Below are 27,634 nucleotides of genomic sequence, written 5' to 3' on the forward strand. Positions count from 1 at the left end.
GGATTTTGAATAATTGTTTGTCCTGATTTTCAATATAAAAAAAAAAAAAAAAAATTGCAGATATTTATAATGCAAATAAAAAAAAAAATGCTTAAGAATATATCCAATGAAATTTCACGAAAATTGTATGAGTGAATCATTCTTTGTTTAAAAGAGGCAAGGATTTGACTTTTGTGAATCATTAGGTTAGTAGCGTAAAATAATAATAATAATAATAACAATTAAAAAACTTTATTTTGCTCACGCAATCCTATACATTCCTTATAAGCTACACCTTTTAATTTTGTCATCGTGTTTAGTTTGAACATGATTCTCTTCGTTTTAATTAATTTTTTTAAAAAAAAAAAAAAATTGTAAATTGTCACATTGTGAATATATTTTCATATAATTAAAATGGACTTATGTGTCCATTTGTTAATTTTTTCTTAGAAGATACTTTTTGTTTTTGTTTTTTAATATTTTGAAAGGTTTGTTAATGTAATTGTTTTAGACGAAAATAACTTCTATAAGAAACTGACATAAATTAGCTACTTTGTGCCCTCCAATAAAAAATGAACATATCGATATATTGCACAAAATGAGATAGAGAGAAAAACACTGGATTTTTACTTCTTACAAAATCCATTTTTTCCCAAATGGTGGCGTCTGGCGTTGCTTGACGGAGGAGAGGGCGGTGGCGGTGTGGGCAATGAGGGAAGGTGGTGGGTCTCTGGGTTCTATAACAAATTCACGATTAAATGGAAAAAAATGGATTTTGTGAGAAGCAAAAATCCAGTGTTTTTCTCTCTATCTCATTTTGTGCAATATGCTGATGATGTGTTCATTTTTTTTTTTGAGGGCACAAAGTAGCTAATTTATGCCAATTCCTTATAGAAATTATTCTTGTTTTAGATTTATAGGAAAGTGCCACCATGTTGCTTCAACTCTTTTCTTCCACAACCATCAACTTGGTAAAAAACTTTTTCTTTTTTCTTTTTTCGCCTTTACCATTGTAGCAGGAAAAAAAAATGTTACGTGCTCTTCATATGCCTATAATGTTATTGTAGTCATAGTAAATATTAATTTTTAAAATATGAGTGATAGAAGTAAAGCCCATTTTTTTTTTTTGTCATTTAAAAAATAATATTTATGTAGGACTAAAAAACCACCAAAGGGCATTTAACATTTTTTTTTTAAAAAAAAAAAACATTATTTAACTTTTCTCACTGTTTCATTCGCAATGAATCAATGATCATTAAATAGGACAGGTCACAAATGCTCTAAGGCCATGTTCAAGTTACCCCTGTTTCTGCCCAGAAAAAAAGGCTCATCTCTCTCTCTCTCTCTCTCTGTCTCTCTCTCCTTTCTGTGTGCATGGAAATGCGTGTCTAATAAAAACGTTCTCTTCCTAGCTCCTCCAATAAATACTTCCGTTTCGCATCCTTCACTTCAGTGCCGGTGCTTTTGAGATCCGGCGAAGTCTAACACTAAATATATATACAGTGCATCCATCGGATCTCTGCCGGCGATATGCTCAGATCATTAGCCAGGTCAGCACTGTTTAAAGCTCAAACTAGCTAGCTCTTGTTCCTACTTTTTCACCGTGTTTTTAATATGTATATGTGAAAACTAAAGGGTGCTGTTGTTTGCCCTTTTCACAGAGAGTTCAAGTTTGTAGCTGATCATCATGGTTTGCTTTGTAAACGTCCGAGATTTTATTCTACCGGAGGCAGAGGAAGGTAAGCTCATTTACTACTCCAGTACCTCTGCTTTTTCTTTTTTTCTTTTTCTTGTTTAAAGAAGTGCAACATAATAAATCCACGTTGACCCTTTCATGGTTCTCGTAATGATCAGGAAAAATGAGAGAAAATTCCTGAAATGATTCAAATAGCTCCTTTTAATTTTTCCTTGTACATTTGGACCAAGTGGGGTTTAAGGATTTTATTTTATTTTATTTTTTGCATAAACCAAATCTTTAAAATATCTCAAGAAATGATTGCTTAGGTTGAATATATGGATTAGCGCTGTAGACATGTTTTGTGAAATTGTTTTTAGTTTCAGATTAATTAAAATGATATATCTAGCTAAGCTAGCTCACCATTATTATTATTATTATTATTATTATTATTGTGAAATTGATTATAATTGAAGCTTAAATAGGATACTGGCCATTCTTAACAACTTCAAGGAAAAGATAAAGCCATCATATACATCAGCCTCGTCAGCACGTATTTTTTCCCCTCAATTCTTGATTGTTAATTTACTTGTCATTCTCAATTGAAGTCGGCAATTTTAGTCCATTTTATTCATTTTCTTCGAAGCCTCGAGGATGTACACATGAAGTCATCACATACGTCCTATATATTTATACAATACACGGTTGTTGCAGTGTCCTGGAGCCTCTTGGGATAAGTTTTTTGTTATTAATATCATGTGAATATTGTCTTTAGCATTATTAAAATCTTGATTAAATTATTAAATTTACGTCTCGTGTTAAATCCCTTAAACTTAAACTGATTGAGATAAGAAAGAGATTCTCTATAATATCATGTGAAGCACATGTAATATTGCAATAAATTAAACTAGAATTTTGATTGATTCTTACATATCTATCACCAAGTACAAGAAATGGTGCATGTCTAAGTTACTTAGCATGTTCTCTTGCCGTAGATGTTGCAACTTGTAACCCATCTATTTCTTTATTCCTTACGGAATTCAAAATTTGTTAAATCTTGTTATATTTTACGGATTCTGCAATGTATTGTTTAGTTCATGTAAGAGAGTAGTAGAATTCCACCTGTTTGGGTAGAAAACTCGAGCCCAACTACTTGTTGGTCATATTCAAACTCACATGAATTGGTTATAATGCATGTAATGAGAGCTTATTGCTCTGGATCCTCCATATTTTTCAACAAAAGGGTGCAAGAGGCTGTTTGCTTTCTAATTTCGTAATGATGATAGCTTATTGCTCTGGATATATCCTCCATATTTTTCAACAAAAGAGTGCAAGAGGCTGTTTGCTTTCTAATTTCTTCTACCGTCTCAAAATCAAAGCAAAGCAAGAATGGATTATGCTGTGCTGCCACATGCAAAATGCGAAAGTTTCAAAATTTTTACGGCATGCTTTATTGTCCAATTATGACAAATTTTCACTTTGCCTTTCACTTTTTTTTATGAGTGACTCATATATACGGTGTCTGGGTCCACAACAACATCATAAAACTCAATGAATAATTTCAAAGTTGATTGGACAACTCCTTTTCGTACCATCTTCATTTTGAACATTCATGGTTTTGCACACAAACAAAGGTAGCTGTTTCTCGAACGCCACGACTAGTCTAGATGTGTCTTCCATCTCTTGTGATTGATACTATGATGTATTTGCTTTGCTCCGAAAGCAGGCTAGAAGGAAAAGTAGCTCTAATAACAGGGGCCGCAAGCGGGCTTGGAAAGGCCACGGCCCACGAATTCATCCAACATGGGGCCCAAGTCGTCATTGCTGATATTGATACTCAACTTGGCCCAAAAGTCGCCAATGACCTGGGCTCTGCAGCCCACTTTGTTGAATGTGACGTGGCCGTCGAGTCCCAAGTAGCGGAAGCTGTAAATGTTGCCGTGTCCCGCCATGGAAGACTTGACATAATGTACAATAATGCCGGAATAGTGGGGCCAACGATGCCACCGAGCATTGCGGACCTTGACCTAAACGAGTTTGACCGGGTCATGCAAGTCAACGTCCGAGGTGCAATGGCCGGGATAAAGCATGCAGCCCGAGTGATGGTACCATTGGGCTCAGGCTCCATTCTATGTACGTCTAGCATAAGTGGGCTAATGGGTGGGCTTGGATCGCATCCATACACAATATCCAAACATACAATAGTTGGGATTGTGAAGTCCGTGGCAAGCGAGCTATGCCGAAGTGGGGTCAGGATCAACTGCATTTCACCAGCGCCAATTCCTACGCCAATGGCTGTGGACCAAATAGGCAAATTCTACCCAGGTGCAGCAGAGGAGCAAGTGATTGGAATTGTGAATGGGCTTGGGGAGCTCATGGGGGCAAAGTGTGAAGATATCGATGTGGCCAGGGCTGCATTGTATTTGGCATCAGACGAGGCGAAGTATGTAACAGGACATAACCTGGTAGTGGATGGAGGGTTCACCTGCTTTAAAACTCTTGGCTTCCCCTCTCCCGATCAGATTGTCTAACATTGCAAAATCTTGTAATATTGTTGTCATTCTGGTGGTATGGCATGTCTTTGCTCTTTGTTTTTTTTCCTTCTTTGGAGCATATATTTGTATCGGCTTAATTTTGCTTCTTTGTGACTTTGGAGGACTTGATGTCTATTGCTCCATGATTGATTACATGAACTTTGTGAAATTTATCGAGGTTTTAACTTTTAACAAGGGAGAGAAAAGAGAGAGAGGGGAAGAAAAGCAAATATTGTGAGTAGATGAAGCTTTATAGATTAAGAATGCGGTACAAAACTTAATAAACTATGTAAGCAATTTGTGTTTCGCGCCCGTTTTAAAATGTTAGAATTGCATACCCACTACCTACACAATTGATCTCGATGAATAGCACACTTTAATTTTGGTTATGGGGATTGTTTGCAATTCGTTACCTGCTCAGACAAATAGATCTTATTGTGATCCTCTCTCGTTAGCTGTTTAGATTGACTTCAATTTGGTGAGTGAATTACAGTCAATTTCATTCTTCCTAATCTACTCATTTTTCCTATCCACTTATCAAGGCTGTCATATTGTAAGTTATGTTCCAGTATCTCTTGTGCATTGGAGCTTTCATTTACCACAATTGCAATTCTAGCAGTTCCATTCTATGTTCTTTTAAACTTTTTCTTTTTTACTTTCTAAATATTTTTTCTTGAATTCCACAACTTACTGATATTAAGATGTCGTGTTTTAAAAGAGATGAGCACCGAATAAAAAGAACCGAATACAAAGGAGTATATACATAAAGAAATAAAATGCTCAGATTGGCTGTTACGGTTATGAAAACAAAAAATCATAACTTCCATCAGTATCACCATAGCTAGTGATTCATCTGTGAGGACTGCAATGGCTGCCTTGGCCACACTGCTGTAATTGGCAAAGCTTCATGAAGGGGCGTTGGGGGCCAGACCCCTGCTTGACCGGAAAAAAAGCTATCACCCAAATTGGTCTCCAGAATTCCTCCTGAAGGCCAAGAAGTAGTGCTAGAATTACTACTCCATCCACCTTCAGAGTAATCACCCAGTGGCCGACTATTATCTGTGCTGGGGATAGTAAAATCTGTTTGATCATCAGGGGCCATCAACATTGCCATGTAGGAAGAGTAATCAGTGACTGGTAAAAGAGCCAGCGATGGATGGTAGACATCATTGAAGCCAGGAAAGTCAGGTCTTTCTTCATGTTTCATGTTAGAACTTTTGATCCCATCCAAATCATTGAAGTCAGGCAAATCAATGCTTAATGGGCTAAGTTCTTCGGCTCCTAATTCAAAATTCTGAGCTGATTTTCCTTTTAGGAATCGGATTCTTTCCTCCAGAGTCAGTATCTTGGAGTCCAAATTTCTCATCAAAATTTGAAGTTCCTCCAGTGAAAGCTTGTGCAATTGATTGTCCTGAAAGTGCCATGGCTGCTGCTTCTCCTTCTTGTCCATGGTTTCCAAAATCCCTGAGAGATTTAGCTTCTGCAAACAATCGCTGCTACCTTCCTTGTACTTCATGATAACTGCTTCGGCCTTTTTCCTGTCTTCTGGCCACACATCGACCGTCCCATCAGGCCCAAAACAGACCACGCAGACTGGGATGCCACACAACACAGCGAGTTCCTCGGCTTTCTTCTTCAGAGTAGGAACTCTCTTCATGAATGTCTTTCTTCGTGAGTTCCCATCTTCAATGAATTCCCTGGCTCGCTTTTGTGGTTTTCTGGTTTGTTTCGACAGGTTTGGTTGTGACTTTTCCATGGTCTTGTCTCAGACAGAAAACGTTCGAACAAGAGTTTTTGTGAGAGTAACCAAAACTTTGAAAACGTTCAGACAAGAGTCCGTCCGAGGGAGAGTCCTATAAACTTGGGATTTATGCGGAGGAAAAGAAGGGTTCAGTTTTCCTGCTACCACTGGGACATAAGACTCCTCTTCCCTTGCGGTCGGCGGATTTCTCAACAATTGCTCCCTCCCTCTTCCTCGGTGGTATAGCTTGGGCTTCGTATTGGGCTTGCGTTTGGGATTCCCTCTACCTCTAGCGGAAGTTCTGGTTTAACGGATGTGATGATGGGCCGTCTTCGCCGCTTAAGAACCAGCCCGAAACATCTGGGGAGAACAATTAAAATTAACGGAAATTTGACACTTTGGAGGCCGGCATATATACCTCAATATGATAAGTCTCACTGGGGCAAGTGTAGAACTCTTTTGCCCCAGACAATTCTGAGTTTGGGGCCCATTTAACCCAGCTGAATGGGTTCTACTTGCCCCAGACAGTTCTGAGTTTGGGGCCCATTTACCCCGGCTGAATGGGTTCTACTTTTACACCTGTTCTTGTCTGGATTGTGTGTGTGTATATATATATATATATATATATATATATATATGAAGTTATTTCTTCTTTTCTACCAACTTTTGAGATGCCAAACAATAATGTAAAATAATGTTGAACTAAGAACATTTTTTTTTTTTTTTTTTTTTAAAGAACACTCATTCAATCAAAAGAGATTACAACAGATAAATAAATACAACTTAATCTGAAATATTCAATTCAAACAGACCTGTAGCACTTCAATGAATTGGTAAGAAACCAGAAAAGTGAAAAGCATCAGCAAATGCAGCCGATTAAAGTCGCGGCGCTCTATAATGGATAAAACTATCTGGAGTAATAAAACCCTTAAAAATTTAAATCTTAACAAGTTTTTTGTAAAGATTTAGCAAAAAATAAACAGTAAAAAAATGGTTTTTTTCGCAGACACCGAGTCTGAGACCCAACTAATTGAGGTTATTATTAAAAACTCAATCTAGACAGACCACTTACTCTAACACCTCAATAAATTATAAAAAGACCCAACAGGAAAAAAAAAAAAAAAATGGTCGTTCCTTGTGAAATGAAATTCTACCTTACTATTAAAATTCAAATAATAATAGTTTTATTGTTTTTTTTTTATTATTTTTTTAAAAAAAGAAAACAGTAATAGTTTTAAAAGAACAACTACGAAAAGTCCAAAAGTGATATAGATTGAGGTGGGGGAGCCCTAGGACTGGGGGAACATCCTCTGGATTGGATGCTTAATTAGATTCCCTTTTGAGCTTCTTTTCATTTATTGTGACAGGGGCATAATTCACTACAGTCAGTATAAAAGTTAGCTCCCTCTATTTTATTTGGATCACGAGCGGTGCAACTTGCCAGATTTTAATGACCTTTACCTCTATATGCACTGAATTTTTATTTCTTTTTTTAGGAAATACATTTAATTTGGTATAGTTTTTTTTTTTTTTTGCTTGGAGTTTGAGTTATATATATATACCATAATTTCTTATAAATTGACACTAACAACATCAGTTGCACTTAATTAAATCTAATTATTATTAATTAATGTAGTAAATATTAGTGCCGTGACTGTATTATAATTAAAGTAGCTAGGACTAGAAATTTGTGGCCGGAACTAGAAATTTGTGGCTGGACAGTGAATCAAACATGAAATTAGTCTGTTAGGGTTTAGGAGTCTGACCAATTTAGTTAAATATGTCGAATTAGTTGATAATTTTTTACACGATCAGCAAACTCAACATAAAATTAGCGAATTAAGATTAAAAAATTTAACATGTTTAATTAAATAAATAAATCGGATTAAAATTACCCTATATAATCTTATACATACATCCGACCCGACACAGTCCGAACATTACACCCGAACACGAATTATCATACTTTTTTTTTTGATCAACGAATTATCATACCTATTTAAGCGCAAAAGACACTCTTAAGAGATGCAAACGGCGTTTGCTCACAGAAGACACAGCCCATGGCTGGTGTGCGTCCTTTGGAGATAAATTCGAAAATGCAGATGGGATTCTTTTTTTCCAGTAAAGAGGGCTTTCAAACGTATAATGGCAATGGTCCCGCTGTTTGGTTTGGTCCCCTCCTTTGGTCATGACTCGTGGCTCGTCACCTTCCTTCTTGCTTCCCCTTTTTGTTTTTTGTTTTATCTTTCCGGTTCTCTCTCTCTCTGCTTCATATATATTCAACTTCCCAAAGCTTTTCTTGGTGTCTTCATTAATTTAAGTTGCTATATAATTAAGTTGATAGAGAAGCATGTTTGTAAAGCTTGGAACCTTTGAGAATTGTGATTGAGATAACCATGACCACGTGCTCATCCAATATCCAATTCACATGTCATAGCATGCCGCCAAGTTTTTACAGAGCAACCAAACGGCGGGTACAACCATGATTTTGGCCTTGCACGTTGTTCTAGTAGGACCCATGCTTTGATTTTTCTGTTCTTTGCCCTATTAGTTGCATGTGTGCCACGTGTGTATCAATTCATCAACACTAGTATCGCGTCACCGGACACAAAGAGGGAGCAAGCACACTCTTTTTAGTTCAACAATACTAGATAATAATGTTGATGAGTTAGGATATATTTATAGCATTATTTTGAGGTATAGAGTTGTCTACATTGATTTAATTAGTTTAATAAAAAAAAATTGGGGAACATTGTTAATTTGTTTACTTATGGTGCGAATGGGACTACGATTTTGCAAAAATAATTTGTATTTTTAAAAGATATCGCAAAACGTAATTTATAGAAGAAAAAAAATTTGCGATTTCTATAAGCAAGTTAGGGTGTTTATTTGAAAAAGTGTAAATTTAAACCAAAATCACCACTTCCTATAACAAATATTTGATAAAAAAAATATTTTTTAACATGTTTTATCAAATGCTTTTGTGATTTTTAAAAATAACGATTTAAAAAAGCGCTTATTGAAACTACAATCATTAATTTCAATTTTTTTTCCCTTGCTAATAGAAAAGAATAAGTAAATCCTTGAGGAAAAATATTTAAATGAAAAAGTTAAAATTGATAGTTAAAATAGCTTAGAGATGAGATGTATGTGTTTTGGATAAGTTGAGTAGCTGTAATACTTTTTTTTAGTTAGAATGAAGATGAAATTTGTTGATGTAAATACTCTAAAGAGTGTTTTAAGGGTATTATACATGAATTTAACTTAGTTAATGTAAAAAAAAAAAAATGGCAAGAAACAAAAATTTGGCCACGAAACCAGAGGCGGAGGAGCAGCCAGTTTGGCTTTGTTGAAGTTGGATTTTCAAATATAAAATGATGCGTAATTATCACTTGTGGTCAGTTAAAGGTTTGCATTCATAATGAAAAGCACTTGAAACCAACAGAAAGCTATGTTAGCTTATCAGGTTTTGGTCTTAATTAATTGTATATATATCTTTTATCGTCTCAAGCTGCTTGGAGAATCTGTATGAAGGTCGAGAGAGAGAGAGAGAGAGAGAGAGGGACAGGTGGAAGGGAAGGAGGGTAATCGTCGAAGAAGAGGGAATTGAAAAGTGGGATAGGAGTTTGGAGTTTGATTGGGGAGTAGGTGCGGTGAATGGAGAGGAATCACGAGAAACTTGGGTTTTCTCTTCCAAAATTTATTCCAAAAGTCTTGCTTTGCAATTTGCATTTGCATTTGCATGCTGGAAATGGCAAATGACAAATGGAACTTCTCTTTCTCTGTGGAAGCCACGGCTGCTGATCCAGTCAATTCTTGCGCTATTCTAATTCATTTGTGACCACAAGCAAATCTTTTTATCCCAAACCCCGAACAAAACTAAAAATATACATTCATTAAATAAAAAACTATAAAAAAGAAAACAAGGGAAAACTAATAAAATGAAAGTTTTGAGTAAGACTACTCTAGTGGAGGTAATTTGTGTTTGCCTTTTGGGTTTGGATTAATGTCTTGAAGGAGGCATGGGTGGAACTTATAAATTTTTAGATATGAGGGGATGAAATTTAAAAAATAATAATAATAATAATAATTTGGGCCATAAAATTTTGATTTTAAAAGAATTATGAGAGTATTTTTTTTTTTTTATAAAAAAAGTAGAACATTATGAGGCTTAGGAGACTCAAGCTCCTAAATAGAGTAAGAGAGGTGTTATAAACTATATTTTCCTCTCACAATTATCCCATAATGCTGACCTAACAGTCCAACTAACTCTTGTATTTTGTTTTCTTGTTAATAATAACCAACCATTTATTTATTTATTTAATAAATATTGATCTAAGGGTTGATTGAGTCTGTCAGGTCAATTATGAGATAAAGATTTAGTTTATTGCATTACTTCAAAATTCAACTTATTAAATTGATATATGTTTTTTTAAAAAAAATGTAATTCTTACTTGATTTTAATATAACATGTGATTTTCATATGCATATTATAATTAAAAGCTCATATACTTAGTTTGAAAAAAATTCCCCCATTCTAATTTTTATCCAAGAGAAAAAGATGGCCTAGCATGTCCACTAGATATGCTTTGAAGTAATCAATTCTTACATTTCACTTCTTGTCCGGTAGTTCTCGCTCTTAATTTGTCTCTCTCTCTCTCTCTCTCTCTCTCTCTCTTAAATCGGTGCTCGTCGGAAACATCTCGAAAAGGCACTAAAATGAAATTATGTGAAAATGCATCGTCTATGTGATCTCATTTAAGAAAGGCTACATCTGCGAATGATCTGCCTCAACCTACCAATGCATGCATATCATATGCATTAAGGAAAATTTCACTTTAAACTCCTGAATTATCATGCGATTTAACATACTTTTGAACTTTGAAACCTTTCAATTTAGACTTCTAGACTTTCAATTGCATTCAATTTTGAACCCCTGCGTCAATTTTTAATTTTACAAAAAAGTGAAGGGTATAAACATCATTGTATCAATTTTAACGTTTAAAATTTGGCAGATGAATTCAAATTGATTGCAATTGAAAGTTCAGGAATTCAAATTGAGATGTTACAAAGTTCAAGAGTATGTCAAATTGCGTAGTAGTTCAAGAGTTTAAAATGAAGTTTTCCCTACATATTATATATACATACACACGTATATGTATGTATGTATGCATGAATAACAAATTGCTTCTTTCTAATTTTGAGTACAAGCCCACTTATTTGGACAGGCCATGTGTTTGAATCTTTTACTTAGGACGTTGTTTGAACATCTGTTCAAGTAAGTAAAATCCAAACAAACTCTCACATCTCTTAAATTGTCTTAAAATTTCAAATTTTCTACCCTCTTGGCTCTTGAAAAATGCATGGTTTTGTTATCTAAATTGAGAGCCTGTCGAGTTAAATCAATTTAAGATGTCACCATTCATTTTATTTTAAAAAAATATTTTGATATGACATAAAAATAACAATAATTTTAAATGTTTTACCAGTATTATTGTGTTTTAAATTATTTATTAATATTTTTATTTTAAAAAGAGAAAAATAATATATATTATCAAACTTGACTAAGAAAGAAACTTGTTTGCATTTCATTCATTTTGTAATACTCGAAGTATGATTTTATAAAATCCATTTATTATCATGTTGAACATTTTATGAAGGATGTTGATTTAAAAAGTCAACTCGAAAGACCATGTCGGCACGCCAGACATTAAAACACATAGGATTCGTTTAATAAACGATATTGTTTTGGTTTTGTTTTAATACTGTAGCAAAAAGTGATTGATGTGAATAAAAAAAAAAAGTAAGAATGGTTTTTTTTTTTTTAAAGTGAAAAAGTAAGAATATTTGGTACGAAAAAATGAAAAAATTTTGTTTTATAGTGATTTTTTTATTTGAATAGTAATAAAAAATTATTGATATGATGTAAAAGATAAGAGAATATTAAAAAAATAAAAAAATAAAATGAATAGTATAATGTCAAAACCATGTAAAAACGTTTATCAAACAAAGCCATAATATCGTTTTATCAACATTTTCTTTAGATTTTTGTTGGCACGATATTTCTTTCTTTCTCTTGTGATGTTCCTTTAATCTATTTTTATATTGTAAGTCGAAGTTAAATAAGAGCACTCTCTTTATTAATATGTTTTTTTAGATGAATTTTCTTTAAAAAAATATTTTAATGTGACGTAAAGGTAATAATTTATTTGATTTCATTTTTTTTTTTGTAAATACTTCATGTTTATGTTATTTATTAATATTTTGTTTTTAAAATAAAAAATAAAAATATTAACAAATGTAATTAGAATTTTTCAATTATACTTTTTCGCTCTTATTTTTGTTTATAGGCAAATATATATATATATATATTATAAAACAATTTCCAAAGACTCTACAATTGGGGATGTTTTATTAATGCGTTTTTTTTTTTTTACATTTATGCACAAGAGAAGGAAAGAGGGAGAGGAAATTCGATCTAGTTCACTTAATGAAACATAATTTCCAATCGATTGATATACCCCTTAGCGACTATTAATGTGTTTTAAGAAGTGTTTTTCGTTTTGAAAAATACCAGACATACAACTCTTTTAACCATTTGTTTACTACTTTTGATAAGTGTCAGCATTTGATTGGAAAGTATTAAACTTTATTTTTAGTGACTAATAACGGAGCTCTAATCTCATGCTAACATCCTTAAAAAAAAAAAAAAAAAAAAAAATCTCATGCTAACATGTGTAGCATTACTTGTTATGAAAAATGACTTTAGGTATGTGTTAGCATGTGATTTAAGATAATAAATTTTTTAATCGCTGAGATACTTGTTAAAAACTGTAAAATAATTGTATGTGTAGCATTAATCTTTTATTTTTAGTTGAGGAAAATGTTTTATGTGAAAATTATGAATATTTCTATGTTATTTATTAATATATATATATTTTTTTAAAAAAATAAAAGATAGGAAATAAAAAAATTTAACAAAACATAGGGAATTTATTTATTTCTTTTAATAGAGCAAAATGGGGCAAAAATGTTAAAACAACAAAAAAGTAGCAAGAAGTAGCAGCTAGCATAGGTCAGAGCAGACACATAGATAACCCACACAGACGGACAGCGCTCTCCGTTCAATTTTTTAAAAATATTTTTCAGTACCTTTGCATTACATAACGTTCAAACCTCGAATCTCTCCTCTTTCTTCTCCAAAATGATTCTCTGAACTCTGATCCATAGAAAAAGCCACTGCTCTTTTCTCTCACTCACCCTACTCTTCAACCCCAACTCTCTCTCTCTCTCTCTCTCTCTCTCTCTCGAAAAGAAACGCAGAGGGATGCTACCGAGGGCTTCTGCAAACGGTATCGTTTGGATGGAAGGAGGAGGTGGAGGTGGAGGTGGAGGCGGGGAAGATGAAGAAGACGCAGCGTCGTGGACCAGAACCAACAATGAAGGCGAGCCCAGCAACTGCAAGGACGAGGACATGGGTCTTGGTGTTCCTCTCTCTTCCTACAAGTCCATGCTTGAAAATGACTGGTACATCAACAACAACGCTGCTCTGAACCCGCCTCGCCGGGACCTCCATAACCATCTCCATGGCCTCTCAAACCCACAAGATGTCAGAGACATTAGCTTCTGTTCCAATCCAAACGACGCCAATAGCCTTCTTTTGCAGCCCTTGGACTCGTCCTCTTCCTGCTCTCCATCACAGGCGTTCACCCTCGACCCCTCACAGTCACAGCCACCCTTCTTGCCCCACAAATCTTGCTTCTCTTCGCTCATAAACGCTGTTTGCACCAACCCTTTTGACAATGCCTTCGATTTGGGGCTTGATACTGGTCTTCTCTGTCCGTTCAACCCAGCTGTTTCCAACTCCCCTGCTTTGATGGGCTTCCCGGGTTTGAATTCTCATCCCCAGATTGGTGCTCCCGAGCTGGGTTCGGTCGGCGAGTTTCAACCAACTCGGTTGCTGCCGATAACCGACACCGCCGCCGGGCTGAGTGGCGGGTTTAGTCCAGCTGGTTTCGAGGGGTTCGATAACTCAGGGAGTTCTCTGTTACTAAACAGAGCAAAGGTTCTGCGACCCCTTGAGGTTTTCCCTCAAGTGGGTACGCAACCCACTCTGTTTCAGAAGCGAGCGGCTCTTCGGCAAGGCTCTGAAAAGTCGGGGACTTTGCAGGTCTCGGGTGCGACATTCGGCGAAAATTCGGAGAATTTGGAGAGTAGGAGGAGGAAGAAGAACGAGGCAGGCGATGTGGAGGAAGCGAGCATCGACGTTTCGGGCTTGAATTACGATTCGGATGAGTTCATTGAGAATGGTATAGGTAAGGCGGAGGAGAGTGTTAAAAATGGTGGAAGCAACTCCAATGCGAACAGTGCTGTCACGGGTGGGGACCAGAAGGGAAAGAAGAAGGGACTGCCGGCTAAGAATCTGATGGCGGAGAGGCGGCGGAGGAAGAAGCTTAATGATAGGCTCTACATGCTTAGGTCTGTTGTACCCAAGATTAGCAAGGTATGAAGTAATTTCAGGGGGCTTAAATTTTTTGCCCTTTGCTTAATTTGAGTGTGTCGTTTTTTCATTTCCATTGTATGTGGTGGTTAGTAACCTTGTGAGTTTACTTTGTATTGGAAGACCATTGAGTGAGTGGCCTACAGAAGCCAGCATGTTGGGTTTAGATGCTCTATATATTTCTGAAATAGAATTTATGGACCAACGAATCGAACTAAAAGAGCTGTTCGTCCCTTATTATCCTCTCTCCAAAGAACTTTGAGAAATTTTAAGTTTTAGTTGATTTATGATCCATTCTATATTTAAGGACACTGAGAAGTTAGAATATTTATGTCAAATCCTACAATTGATCTTGATTTCTAAACATCTTGGACCGATGTCCATTTGGGAGTTTCTTTCTCACTGCATAATTTGGGTGCTTTGTTTTGGACTTTAATTAAGTTTGAGTCCTTCATCCGTTGGCCACAATATCTGATGATTATCCCGTATTTGTTCACAGATGGATAGAGCCTCAATACTTGGGGATGCCATCGATTACTTAAAGGAGCTTTTGCAAAGGATCAATGATCTACACAATGAACTGGAGTCATCCCCACCAGGATCTTTGCTGCCACCTTCTACAAGCTTTCACCCTTTGACACCAACTCTGCCTACCCTTCCTTGCCGTGTGAAGGAAGAACTTTGTCCCAGCTCCCTGCCAAGCCCTAAAAACCAACCTGCAAGGGTAAATTTCACCCATCTTAATGCTCATTTGACATTTTCAGGTTTTTCATTAATTGCTTGATGCTTGTAAGTTTGGAAATGTGCTGCTATCTATCGTCGTTATTTTCTCTGGAACTCTCACCTACCTAACAAGGACATGGATCCAAGTTGATTTTGAGATGTAAACATGAGTAAAGTACAAATGTTTATTGGTGTTCATATGGCTTTCTTACTTGCATCATATCAGTTTGACCAACACGGCAAAAAATCTTAGAAATGGAGTGTGCATGTTACATAGATTTGGACGCTTAACCAGTTCTGGTATTAGACCAGTAGGCATCACAATTTTTACCTGTGCTAATTTTTATGTGAAGTTGATTCTAGGAAGCTCTCTCTCTCTCTCTCCACATATCTATTTATCAATGTGTGTGTGTTCATATGGATTTCTGTACGTACGTCTGTCCTAGGGCCAACAATTGCGGGGTCCAATGATTTGCTATCGGTTTACAATAAGATGTAAGCTCATCAACTTGTAATATGTGCTGCTGCTGCTGCATGGTCCTGTAGTGTGATGCCTTAAGTTTTATAGTGTATAGGACGAGTGGTTTTTTTTTTTTTTTTCTTTATTTTTCTGCCCTTTAAACTAAAACTGGGATATATTAGTGAGTCCAAAGCCACTGTATATAAAGTCCATTTATTACAAATTTACAATCATTAAACCTTAATTGGGCATGATCCACAATAACATTCACTTATCTGAGACACACTCTACTCCTTATGTAGCATATGGTCGAGTGTTCTCAAGTAATACCAAATCCATTGTTTTGTGGTAATCCAGGACATTGGTTTGAGCCGTACTTTGCTTGGTTTCTCTATGTTATAGGTGGAGGTAAGGGTAAGGGAAGGGAGAGCTGTCAACATACACATGTTTTGTGCCCGCAGACCAGGTCTCTTGCTTTCCACTATGAGGGCTCTGGACAACCTGGGGTTGGACATCCAGCAGGCTGTAATTAGCTGTTTCAATGGGTTTGCTTTGGATGTGTTCCGAGCTGAGGTATGCTTCTTCCTCTGATGCCAAAAGTGAGGCTTTCATTGGTTTTATAGAATTCACCTTTTGGTTATGAAGCATGAGAAAGACTCTGCGCTATTATATGTTCTGTTTTTGGTGCTTTGTACCTGTATCTTTTCATACTGCCAAAATCATCTACTATGGATTTGACTTCTTTATATATTGCTTTTGAATTTTGCAATACCGATTTTTAAATAGAAAATTATCTATGAGGAAGCAAGTAGAATACTTGTTCCACTGTATGGGCTAGAACCGAAAGCATGTCCTTGGTACTGGAGCAAATTTCATATAAGATGTGAAAAAAAAAAAAAAACTGAAATTGAGAGTCCATGCTCCCTTGTCTCATTGTAGAGATGATAGTTCTTTCTGTCATTCCTGATTCTCATGCAGAGTACAACTGGTAGTCCACATGCATAGGTCTCAGGATCATGATGCAGATGGATGGGAGTGAAGCTAACTACCAAGAAAGATTATGTATGATAGAATTGTCATTGCTGAAAAGATGATATATTATTGGAAAAGAGAGCATGGAAGTCCTGATGGGTTTAATAAAGGCTTAGAAAAATAAGTAAATTTGGCTGAATAAGTGAAGATTAAAAAAAAAATAGAAACAAAGATTTCAAATCTAGTGAGATCTGATTTTCTAGTCAGATTCTGTGATCTTTCTCTCTCAGACCACCATGCAAAGCAGGTTCTTGTTGAACAACTTCATATATAAAAAGATTACTGCAAGTCAGTTACAAACTGGCTGGAGTAGGTTTGAAGGGCCTTCCCTTGGTGAGGTTCCACGTTATTTCTAATTGCTGGCATCTTTATGCATGGTCCACTAGGCTTTTCCTTTTGTGATTTTGGCCCGACTTTTTTCTTCATCAATGTAGAGTGTTTTTCGATTACTTTTGCTGATTATGGTCATGGAAAGTCTTAATTATTTTTCTCATTGTTGATCAGCAATGCAGGGAAGGCCAGGATGTATTGCCCGAGCAAATTAAAGCGGTACTTTTGGATTCGGCTGGCTTCCATGGTATGATGTAACTCGAGTGCTTTGTGAATGCAACCAATTAGAAATGGAGGAACTTAACTGTAGGTGCTGTACCTCGAGTAGTTTGTAAATGCATTTGCTGCTGATTCCCATTGCCAAAGTTGCGCACGGACCAAAGTCAAGTAGGCCAGCTAATGTTTGAAGCTTGATTTTGTAGCATTAGTGGATATTTTTTGTAATCGTGCTTCAAAGTATAGCGATCGAATTTGTTGTGTTTCTCATGTATCTTCTGCTTTGGGAGTAAATCTTTCCTTTTCTACTTGTTTTGTATGGAAAATAATTTGATTAGAATCTTACTGCACATGTTTGATTATCGGGTTAATTCCATTTAACTCCCTTCAACAATTATTCATTTACACGCTGCTCCCACGAACTACCACCTGTCATACTATTTTTAATGTGAAATGATGAAAATGGATACTTATTTTTAATGTGAAATGATGAAAAGTATTTTTCGTTTAGAAACTAAATATACTTGAATACTCTTTGAGTTAATAAATTAGAAAAAAAATTAAAAATAGAGAAGAAATCTCAAAATTCAAAAAAGAAAAAAAAAGAAAAAAAAAAGAAAGGTGGTTAGTAGTCAAAAAAAAAAAAAATGAAAAAAAAAGAAAAAAAAAGAAAGGTGGTTAGCCACTCAGAGGGTGGTTGCACCCTGTCAATGATAACTTTTTTTACCCCTATATGGTTAGATGATTTTTAGTTTTCTATATTATTACCTTTTATATTCATGTATTTATTTATTTGTATAGGTTCGAACTCTTACGAAAATAAAAATAAATGTGAAGCTCAAAGACACTGAGAGAGCCCGCAGGGAACAAATCACTTCAGTGATGGGTTTGGGCACATTGATTTCATCCACAATGTTCACTTCATAATGGGCCTTGTATTTCCCTTCCCAGCTGGGTCTGTCGCACTAACCCAAGCACATGGCCTTTAGCTTCTTATTTTAAGTGGCAAATTGGGCTATATACAAACTGGTGCACAGGTGGGTTTGGAAAGTGTGTCACAACATATACTATCATTTTTTTTTCCTATTCAATATCAATATGAGAGGGGGAAAGGGAAACATATAATGATGAGCGCTCTCCGGCTGCCAAATTGAGGCTGGCCAGCGTCGTCGTTGGACGGCTGTCTCTAAAAAATAATAAATAATAAAATAATAAAATGAAAAATAAAAATTTTGTTGTATTTTTTTTTTGTTAGCTAAATTTTTATGAGCTAATATTTGAGTTTTAATACTTTAAAATTTGTTTTTGGATTTAAAACTAAAATTTAGAGATAGAAGGCTAACTCTTTAGAGATGGTATCATCTTAAAAGGAGTGATTCGATAATCTTAAATTTAGTACTAATATCTCAAATTTGGTGCTAATATTTCAAATTCGATAATTCATAATCCCCTTTGTAACCTTTTTTTCTCTTCAATTAAAAAATAAATAAAAGAGACATACGCTTGGCTAACTCAATTTTCGACTATAATCATATATCACAATTGATTTATTATTTAAACTGTAATAATAAAAATCTCTGGCAATAATATTGATAGTGATGGATGAACGATACGCTAACATACAATACTTTTTAACATATCGATAACAATGAAGATCAACAGTACTACAGTAGCAATAAGGATGCAGACGATGCATCTACAAAGAAAACAAAACATAGTGAAGTGTCGAATTGAATGGCGCGGCGAAACCATCTCTCTGTAGTGGACCACGCAACACCGGAGTCTACACGCACGACGCAGACGACACAGCCCACACAGGCGACAGAGAGGTCCACCTCGGATTCAACTCTGAAACTTTTCTTCAAAAGCCCAAGCAACGTTTCACATTCACTTGCCAATTTCGAACCGTCAACGCGCCTATAATTATTGACATTATTGTCACGCCCACCCGCGCCTATTCGTAACATAACCCTTTACCAGTTACCGCCGGTTGAACTACATTTCTTTTCTCTATTTCAATTTGAAGTAAATTATACATTCGAGTAAAACGGAACTGTACACGTTTTTTTTTTTTTTTTTGTGTGTCAGATACATGTAACTGGAGAACCATGTGCTAGTCATTTTGTAGTTTTGACAAGGGACACAAAAGAGTGCCACGTGTTCTTAATAATTGATGCGGTAGTTTTATTTATGTGTTGCATTACGTTTTCTATTGGTTATATTATTTTCTATCAATCTAAATAGCCGCCCAATATCTACTTATACAACACCCAAAAAGGTGTATTTATTTTTTGGGTACTAATCTTTCCATTTTATCATTTTATGTGTTTCATTGAAGAAAACCCGATTATGTTTTATATATACACACTTTTTTAAGTATTTAAAATTACTATTAAATTCAAATTTGAGTTTAATAATAACTTATCTTAAATTTAATGATAATTTTTTAGCTAAAAGTGATTTGAGAGTTTAAAAATAAAAAAAGTGTGTAGGATTTCTCTGGCTATTGACACGAAGAGCTGGATTCAATCTTGGCCATCAGTTTGAACAGAAACCTCGGGAGGGTTTCTGAGCAAAATAGACAAAAAGATGCAACTTTACTACCCATATAAATAGAAAAGAATACAACACGTTTTTGTGTGGCATTCAAACGGTCCCTTAATGTACAGGGAAGAGAGAGGCGCCGCCGGTTGTTGAGTTTGAGTCGCGTTTTCTCTTGCATTCCTTCGGAGCTTTGGACTCTAAAGCTCTGAAGGAATCTGAGTGCTTTACACATTCTTTATTCTTCGCTCGCTGTCAAGGTACCTTCGGATCTCTTGCTCCGTTTTTTAATTTTTTTTTTTAATTTTTTAAATTTTTTTTTTCTTCTCTTTTTTAAGTTTTGGTTGCATTTCTCTTTCTATTGCAGTTCTTTTACTGTATAATGGACAATAACAAAGCGAAATGTAGACACATGTTGTTTTTTTGTGTGTAATTTTGTCGTTCCTTGATTCTGTGTTGTTTTTGAATGATTTGATTGAGTAGTGGAATGTGCAGATCGAGCGGTTGAATTTTGAAGCAAATTTTGGCGAACATCTTGGTCTCGTTTCAGATCTTTGAGAAAAATTTTCCAATAGGCAATTGAATTTTGCATCAATTCGTCGAAATAGCTTGGTAGATCCATTAGCTAATTAAGCATGGAGGCCGGATTGCAATTTGCTGGAGTTAAGACTTTGTGCCCGGTTTCATCGAGGAGATCTTCGTATTTCCGGCCTCTATGCCCAAAGCGGCTTCGTTTTGATACTTCTGTGGCTTCGGCATCCAGATTATCACATTCGAGTGTGAAGAGTAGTTGTAGAAGCAGAGTTTTGAAAGTGAGTTGCGAGGGAGTGAGTGTGGATGTCCTTGAAAGGAAGGAAACGGAGAATCAAGGTTTCGGCGAAGCAGAGAATCAAATGACATGTGTCATGAAATTCGGTGGCTCGTCAGTGGCCAACGCTGAGAGAATGAGAGAGGTAGCTGAGCTCATAATCGGCTTCCCGAATGAGAGGCCGGTGATTGTTTTATCGGCAATGGGAAAGACGACGAACAAACTTTTATTGGTATGCATTTAGTTTGTTGTTATGTATCCTTTTTGTCGAACTATTAAAGCAGAAGAATTTGTGATTGAATTGGTTTGTATTTTGTGTTAGGCTGGAGAAAAGGCGGTCGGCTGTGGCGTTTCTAACATATCGAGTATTGAGGAGTTGAGCTTTATAAAAGCACTGCATCTCAGGACTGTGGAAGAGCTTGGAATAGACAAGTCTACTATATCATGTGAGTTTCTTTCTTGCATGTAGGATCGATTGTTCTTGGTCAGAACTTATAGTTTCGAGTTGTATTGTAATAACCAAATCGGATTGTCATATGGCTGTGAATTTTTTCTTATAACTCATCGGGCTTTGGTTCTTCGTGTGATGCTTATGATTGGTTGCATTAAACTGTAGTTATGTCCTCCTTTGATGGATTTGATGTTAATGTCTAGAATGCTCGTGTCAAACTAGGAACTAGGAAGTTTTCGTTAGGATTGGTGCTGTGAAAAGGAAAGTATATTTAAAATATATAAGGATGTGACAGATTCTGCTGGCGTCAGTTTCTTAAGTATCTAATTTTTCGTTCATAAGCTGCTTCAATTAGAAAGAAAAAGAAAGAACAAAGAAATTAAGCTGAGTCAAACTTGGGTAGCAATGCCTTAGAACTCCTCTTCAAATAGGTTTGCTTTTTTATTTTTTTTTTAAAATTTTTTTAAAGGCAGTTTCAAATTCATAAATATAGGTCCTCATACTTGGGAGCTCCATTATGCATTATGGTACCTTGATATTGAACCCCATATGCATATGAAGAACTATAGACCTTTATCCTTTGCATCAAAAGCGGGCATTATAAATTCTTGATGCACAATGTATGTGCTATTTTGTTTCTAGTGAGCAGCTCAAGCTTGGTTTATTTTAACCAATTAGTTGAACTTGTCTACTTGCTAATCAAGTTGAGATTCCCCTTCGCTTGGAAACCTTTAGAAATGTCAACTTGTCTTGGTTGGGTTGGGTTTGTTTGGTGTTATTTATGTAGTAATGTTGTGTTTTAGAAAGTTATCAGATGATCATGCGTAGTATCAATTCATCAAGTATCTTTTGGTTTAGGGGTTTATTTCAGTACACCAAAATTTCTAATGGATGGTTCTCTCCAATAATTAACGGTATATTGTTTTGCAAAAAGAAACCCATCCATGTCTGCAAAACTTGAACCAGGGTGGCAGAGAGTTCTGGCCATGCTAGATATTTCAACAAAACTCAAGAATGGAAAAGCCAGTCTTGTGATTGCTTTATTACATTCCTTCACTGATACAGATGGGTGGCCTTTTAATTAGCAATTGTCTCTGACGATGTGAATTGTTATCAACTTCTGGAAACTCTTGATACTATTGAGTTTCGTCATATTTTATACAATAGTTATATCACAATTGCTCGAAGCATCTCATTATCTTATTGTCAAGGAATAGGTTAAAGTACTTGTACCATCTGTATCCTCTATTTGTTGGATTCAGATGATTATCATTTATTCTTACTTGTCTCTATGGCTGACCTCCTGGTGTTCTGAAAAAAATATTTGCAGCACACCTAGAAGAATTGGAGCAGCTTCTCAAGGGAATTGCTATGATGAAAGAGCTGACTCTACGGACAAAAGATTATTTAGTTTCATTTGGGGAGTGCATGTCCACTAGGATCTTTGCAGCATATTTGAATAAAATTGGTGTAACAGCTCGCCAAGTATGTTGTTTCCTGATTACTTGTCTATTCCTTAATGTGATTAGTCTGTCAGTATTCTCAAATGACTGGTACATGAACTTAGTTAGTCCTTTGAAGAAAATGGTTAGACTTGGATTTGTGCTTTCAAGTACGTTGCTTAAAACCATTCTTGATAAGATCTATATATATCCCCCCTCCTCTTATTTTGCAGTATGATGCCTTTGAGATTGGTTTTATAACCACAGATGACTTCACAAATGCGGATATTTTGGAAGCAACTTATCCAGCTGTTGCAAAGAAGTTAATTGGTGATTGGGTTTATGAACCTGCAATACCAATTGTTACTGGCTTCCTTGGAAAGGTATTTTTACTGGCTACCTGCTGTGTAGATTTTCTTATTCGAAGAACTTGAGAGTGTTAACTCCATTTAAACAAGAGTTTCCTGTTGTTAGGATTGACAATAGTGGTATCAAATTTTGTTTTCATGATTGTAGGGCTGGAGGACATGTGCAGTTACTACATTGGGTAGGGGTGGTAGCGATTTGACAGCCACAACCATTGGTAAAGCACTGGGGTTGCGAGAGATACAGGTCCGTTAAGGTTTACATCTTGGGGTGTTTGGGGTTTTTGGTGTTGGGTTTTCGCGGGTGCTTTCTCTTGTTTTCTTCTTTTTTTCCTGCTCTTTTTGTCCTTTTTGTATACTTCTTGTATGCTTGGGGGCCCCTACGCTTTTTTATAAAATATGCATATGCATGAGTGATGACCCCCAGGACTCAGCTTCAGATGTTAAAGGGATGGGTGGGGTGGAATTGGGAAAAGTATAAGGTTCATTTCTTACCTTGTAAAAAAAAAACCTACTATCATGTGCATAGTCAAAGACATGGATGCTTTTTTTTAATGATATATATGTTAAATTTGAATGGGATTTTGGAATTTGTTTTCTCTTAATTTCCATATTTTCTTCACTATAAACAATTTTTTCTGAATCCTTTACAGGTGTGGAAGGATGTTGATGGTGTTTTAACATGTGATCCTAACATATATCCACGGGCAGAACCTGTGCCATATTTGACCTTTGACGAGGCTGCTGAACTTGCATATTTTGGTGCTCAGGTATCATTATTTTGCATCTGCTTGCCTATTTAAGTTGTGAAAGCTACTTTACCTTTACTTTGCTAGTTTGCTTGTTTGGCTGCTACTAGGCCAAACTCAGACCACCACATGGTCATGGTTTTATATTTTTGTATGGCAGCCTACATTCTGCCTGTATAGTGTTTTTTGTGGTTTTCTTGTGGTTTTCTATATCATAGCACTTTTAGTATTCATGTAACATTAGGTTATTTTTGGCATTTCTTACCCTAATGCTCTATCTTATCAAATTTGCACTATATGTTCTGTAGCTAGGTTGTGTTCCTTGGACATCCAAAAGATGCTTGTAGCAAAATTTTACAATAGCAGAAACAATATGGCAAAGATAAGCATGCATGATTGTATATGAATTTTTTTAATATATATTTTTACTTTGCAGGTCCTGCATCCGCAGTCCATGAGACCAGCTAGAGAAGGTGATATTCCTGTTAGGGTTAAAAACTCTTACAACCCTAATGCTCCAGGTACTCTCATAACCAGGACAAGAGACATGAGTAAGGTTTGTAGCAGTTGAGAGTTGTTAAAGGTTATATGGAAGACTCCAACCGGCATTAATCCTCCCTTCGTCCACTTTCAGGCAGAACTTACTAGCATTGTTTTGAAACGGAATATAACTATGTTGGATATTGTTAGCACTAGAATGCTTGGTCAATTTGGCTTCCTTGCAAAGGTGAGAAATCTAATGATTGATGCTCTTTTCCTCCGTGGTGACTCAACATCCCGTTGAATTTTGCATGGTATATGTCCTTGCAGGTATTTTCAACATTTGAAGATTTGGGCATATCGGTGGATGTTGTGGCCACCAGTGAAGTCAGTATTTCCTTGACACTGGATCCGTCAAAGCTTTGGAGCAGAGAACTAATTCAGCAGGCAAGCGTATGATATCTTATTCCGTGTGTTATAATTTTTTGTATTAATTCACAAATTGTATTTGTACTTGTGTTTGGTTCCAACGGCTAATGGTTTTTCTTGTAAATCTCTGTTTGCTTCCATGAACTCAATCCACTATAACATGCTGATCATTCTAAGTGTTCCACTAGTATTTTATTATGCAGAGTGGTTTGCGTATGTTTTGCAACCGCATATTTTTTTTCATCTCATACCATTATTATCTGAGTAGGAACTCGACCATGTTGTGGAAGAACTCGAGAAGATTGCTGTTGTGAACCTCCTTCAGCACAGATCAATAATTTCTCTTATTGGAAATGTTCAGAAATCATCGCAGATACTAGAGAAGGTGCTGTATATGTTTTGCTCATTTGCTTAGAGAATATCCCTTCCAATTGTCCTTGAAACTTGTTAAGATGATTGCAAATTTTGTTTTTGTTTTTCTTCTAGTTTTGTACGACATTGTCTGGATTACCTTATCTTTTCTTACTTGTGGTGAATATTCATCTCTTGGAGAGTTCTAAATTCTTAGAAGAAATTTTAGGGCATAATTTGAATAAGTTTAGTATTGACATTCAGTTACTGGGTGTGTACATTATGGCAGGCGTTTCGTGTTCTTCGAACAAATAAAGTCAATGTTCAGATGATCTCACAGGGTGCATCTAAGGTCTCTCCTACACAACTCTTTTGATTAAATTGTTGTTTGCATGCATGAAGTCAATCCACAACCCTTTGCTGAATAGAACAAAAATTTGGTTATCTCTGTATGTCTGTCTCACTGATTACTATTTCCACTGGCCAGGTTAATATTTCGTTGGTTGTGAATGACAATGAAGCAGAGCAATGCGTGAGGGCTCTTCACTCGGAATTCTTTGAAAGCGATCTTCTCTAAACCAAATTGATGCTCATTTAGCACTAGTTGGTGATCTTCTCACCGTAACTCTATATTTATTTTTCCCAAGCTTGGGGAAGTCCAGTGTCCCTTTTCTAGTCCAATTAAAAGTTATCGTTGTCTCTTCAACAATGTAATCATATTTCGAATGCAAGCTTATAGCTTATCATGGTGTGTACTACTCTAGTTTTGTTTCTTTTATTGTTTACATTTGTGTTATTTGCCAGCTAGGAGATATCATTTAGCACACGCCAACACTAGTTTAGTTCTGCCATTAACATGTCAAACACTGCTTCTAGCTATCAGATCACGCCACATCACTTGGCACTCTACAATGTGCCACCACCTCAATTTCAACCCTCCTCTTTTGAGTCTTTCACCAGACACCATTAAAGTCTACACTGATACTGCCACGTATGCCCTATTCCCAGGCTTCATAAGACTTTGCCACATAGCCATAGTTTTCTAGATTAACCCAGGTGTCCACCGGCACCAAGTGTTTCAACCCTAATTTATGTCTTTATTTGACTTCCTGCGCCGTTTGATATTTCTCTCTAGAACTCCCCATTTCTTCACCACATTTCACCGTTGCCCCACTACCTCCGCTGCTCCGCCTTTATTTCCACCATACCCATAATATTCCCCTTCTTTTCCCTATTGTCAAGATCTCCGAGAACTAAAAGTACCAATATATTTGTAATAAATAAACAGTCGATAGATCTACACTGGTCGTGTTTGTTTCGAGAAAAAAATCTTTACAAGGCGTAAATTAAGAACGGTTCTTATTAGTGTAAACTATTTTTTACCGTACTCCAGGACAAGCAATTATGAGATGGATCCTTATGAGAACCACCTGAATGAGCAAGTCTTGGGCTATCTGAATTCGAGTTGGCAATTACGTTGAATCTACAATTTGAGTAGGCATTTCAATGTAAAGCCTTTTATTCTTATACTTTCTTTCTCTACAACTCATCTTTTACCGTATAAGTCAAATGTTGAAAAATGTATTTTCCAACCACTTTTAAGGCAACCCTGCTCTTTTTTTTTTTTTTTTTGAAAGGGGATGCTCTTTTTGTTGTTTTGGCCATAAACAACCTTGCTCTTTTTATGTCTTGGTCTTTTCTTAATTGTATTTTTGATATTAGTTTGGCTCTTTTTTCCTTTTAAAGTTGGAATGCTTTGAAAGTGTTCAGATGTGTCAATTTTCGTGCATATGCTTTAGCTCAATGGGCCACTTCCTATCTTGTTTTTAGAAGCATTTCCATGGGATCTCCTATTCTCTCTTCCTTGCGGATTATAAGTGAGAAAGATCCTCTCCTGTAGCCCCTTTTTCCTCTTTATATTAAAAAAAAAAAAAAAAGGTTGTAAGCATATAATAAAGTTTTTTTATTTTTATTTTTGAAAAGTATTTTTGGTTGAAAACATTTTCTAACATGAATTATTTTAAGCAAAAGCAAATAGGGCCTAACTAGACACGTACATACGTAAATAAAGAATCAAAAGATGCACGATAAGAGTGCATTTTGCCACGCAATTTTTTTGAAGAGTCGATCGCGCGCTCGCTGGAAACCGAAAATGGAAGGGGCGTTGGAAGCTCATCGCGGTGGGGGAGCGAGAAAAGGCCCAGCAGAGGACGGTGGGCGGTAGAGCACACGGAGGAGATCGGCGACGCACTCAAATGGACGGAGAAGTTTGAATGAAACCCCAAGAGCATCACCCACAAAGTATACCTAAACAAGCACAAAAAACAACAAAAGCAAATACAAAAAGAAACAAAAACAACTAGGGAACAAAGGAGGAGGAAGAGGTGGAGAGGAAGGGAAAGGAAATAACAATTGCCCAAAAAGTTAGGGGCATCAGGTAAATAGGCTAGTTCGCTAAGCGAGAGAGGGCGATGGGAGAGGAGGGGGGAGGTAGAAGAGGGAGAGGAGAGGAGGGCCGGAGGGGGAGAACCAGGGGAGAACAAAGGTTCTCCCCCTCCAATGACTGCTAAGATGAAACCCTAACAAAAAGGGGTGAGGGCTAAAGAGAGAGAACTTGTCTTAACACTTTCAAAGATTTTTAAATATTTCCCTGATATGTCATAGAACTGCTAAACCAATAAGAAGAGTTGATGCTTATTGCCCCAATATTTAATTGCGGGTAAGAGAAAATATTTTCCTTTTTCTTTATTTCCTTGGCTACCCCTATTTTCTTGAAAAGCATTATGGATGTGCTAAAGGTAAAACTAGCACAAAATTATAAATGTGTC

The 27,634-nt window shown here is 36.1% G+C and overlaps 4 protein-coding genes across 7 annotated transcripts; 3 read left to right on the plus strand and 1 right to left on the minus strand.

The window, feature by feature from the left end:
• The first annotated feature begins 1,262 nt into the window (after positions 1 to 1,262).
• On the plus strand, positions 1,263 to 4,494 carry LOC132183024 (secoisolariciresinol dehydrogenase). Of its 2 annotated transcripts, none has more exons than XM_059596413.2 (3): positions 1,263 to 1,529; positions 1,641 to 1,718; positions 3,378 to 4,494. In XM_059596413.2, the coding sequence occupies exons 1-3, from the start codon at positions 1,510 to 1,512 to the stop codon at positions 4,183 to 4,185; spliced, it is 906 nt and encodes a 301-aa protein (XP_059452396.2). In that variant the 5' UTR covers positions 1,263 to 1,509; the 3' UTR covers positions 4,186 to 4,494. The 2 variants fall into 2 exon arrangements, with proteins under 2 accessions (XP_059452396.2, XP_059452397.2); XM_059596414.2 differs by having other exon boundaries at positions 1,264 to 1,529; positions 3,381 to 4,494.
• A 355-nt stretch (positions 4,495 to 4,849) lies between these two features.
• On the minus strand, positions 4,850 to 6,359 carry LOC132183023 (agamous-like MADS-box protein AGL15). Its single transcript, XM_059596412.2, has one exon. The coding sequence runs from the start codon at positions 5,942 to 5,944 to the stop codon at positions 5,030 to 5,032; it is 915 nt and encodes a 304-aa protein (XP_059452395.2). The 5' UTR covers positions 5,945 to 6,359; the 3' UTR covers positions 4,850 to 5,029.
• Positions 6,360 to 13,008: 6,649 nt separating this feature from the next.
• On the plus strand, positions 13,009 to 17,535 carry ICE1 (basic helix-loop-helix (bHLH) DNA-binding superfamily protein). The gene is made up of 4 exons (XM_059596410.2): positions 13,009 to 14,432; positions 14,929 to 15,153; positions 16,015 to 16,185; positions 17,149 to 17,535. The coding sequence occupies exons 1-4, from the start codon at positions 13,257 to 13,259 to the stop codon at positions 17,230 to 17,232; spliced, it is 1,656 nt and encodes a 551-aa protein (XP_059452393.2). The 5' UTR covers positions 13,009 to 13,256; the 3' UTR covers positions 17,233 to 17,535.
• Positions 17,536 to 19,814: 2,279 nt separating this feature from the next.
• Positions 19,815 to 25,549, plus strand: CARAB-AK-LYS (Aspartate kinase family protein). 3 transcript variants are annotated; one of them, XM_059596408.2, is made up of 13 exons: positions 19,815 to 19,991; positions 20,215 to 20,771; positions 20,862 to 20,985; positions 22,321 to 22,475; positions 22,666 to 22,815; positions 22,949 to 23,044; positions 23,451 to 23,567; positions 23,983 to 24,102; positions 24,181 to 24,273; positions 24,357 to 24,479; positions 24,724 to 24,840; positions 25,096 to 25,158; positions 25,294 to 25,549. In XM_059596408.2, exons 2-13 carry the CDS (start codon positions 20,367 to 20,369, stop codon positions 25,381 to 25,383), a joined length of 1,653 nt encoding a protein of 550 aa, XP_059452391.2. In that variant the 5' UTR covers positions 19,815 to 19,991; positions 20,215 to 20,366; the 3' UTR covers positions 25,384 to 25,549. The 3 variants fall into 3 exon arrangements, with proteins under 3 accessions (XP_059452391.2, XP_059452390.2, XP_059452392.2); XM_059596407.2 differs by having other exon boundaries at positions 20,227 to 20,771; XM_059596409.2 differs by having other exon boundaries at positions 20,227 to 20,771; positions 24,357 to 24,473.
• Positions 25,550 to 27,634: the final 2,085 nt, after the last annotated feature.

The sequence above is a fragment of the Corylus avellana genome, chromosome 5, assembly GCF_965113065.1.
Source record: "Corylus avellana chromosome 5, dhCorAvel1.hap1.2, whole genome shotgun sequence".
In the NCBI taxonomy this organism is placed as follows: domain Eukaryota; kingdom Viridiplantae; phylum Streptophyta; class Magnoliopsida; order Fagales; family Betulaceae; genus Corylus; species Corylus avellana.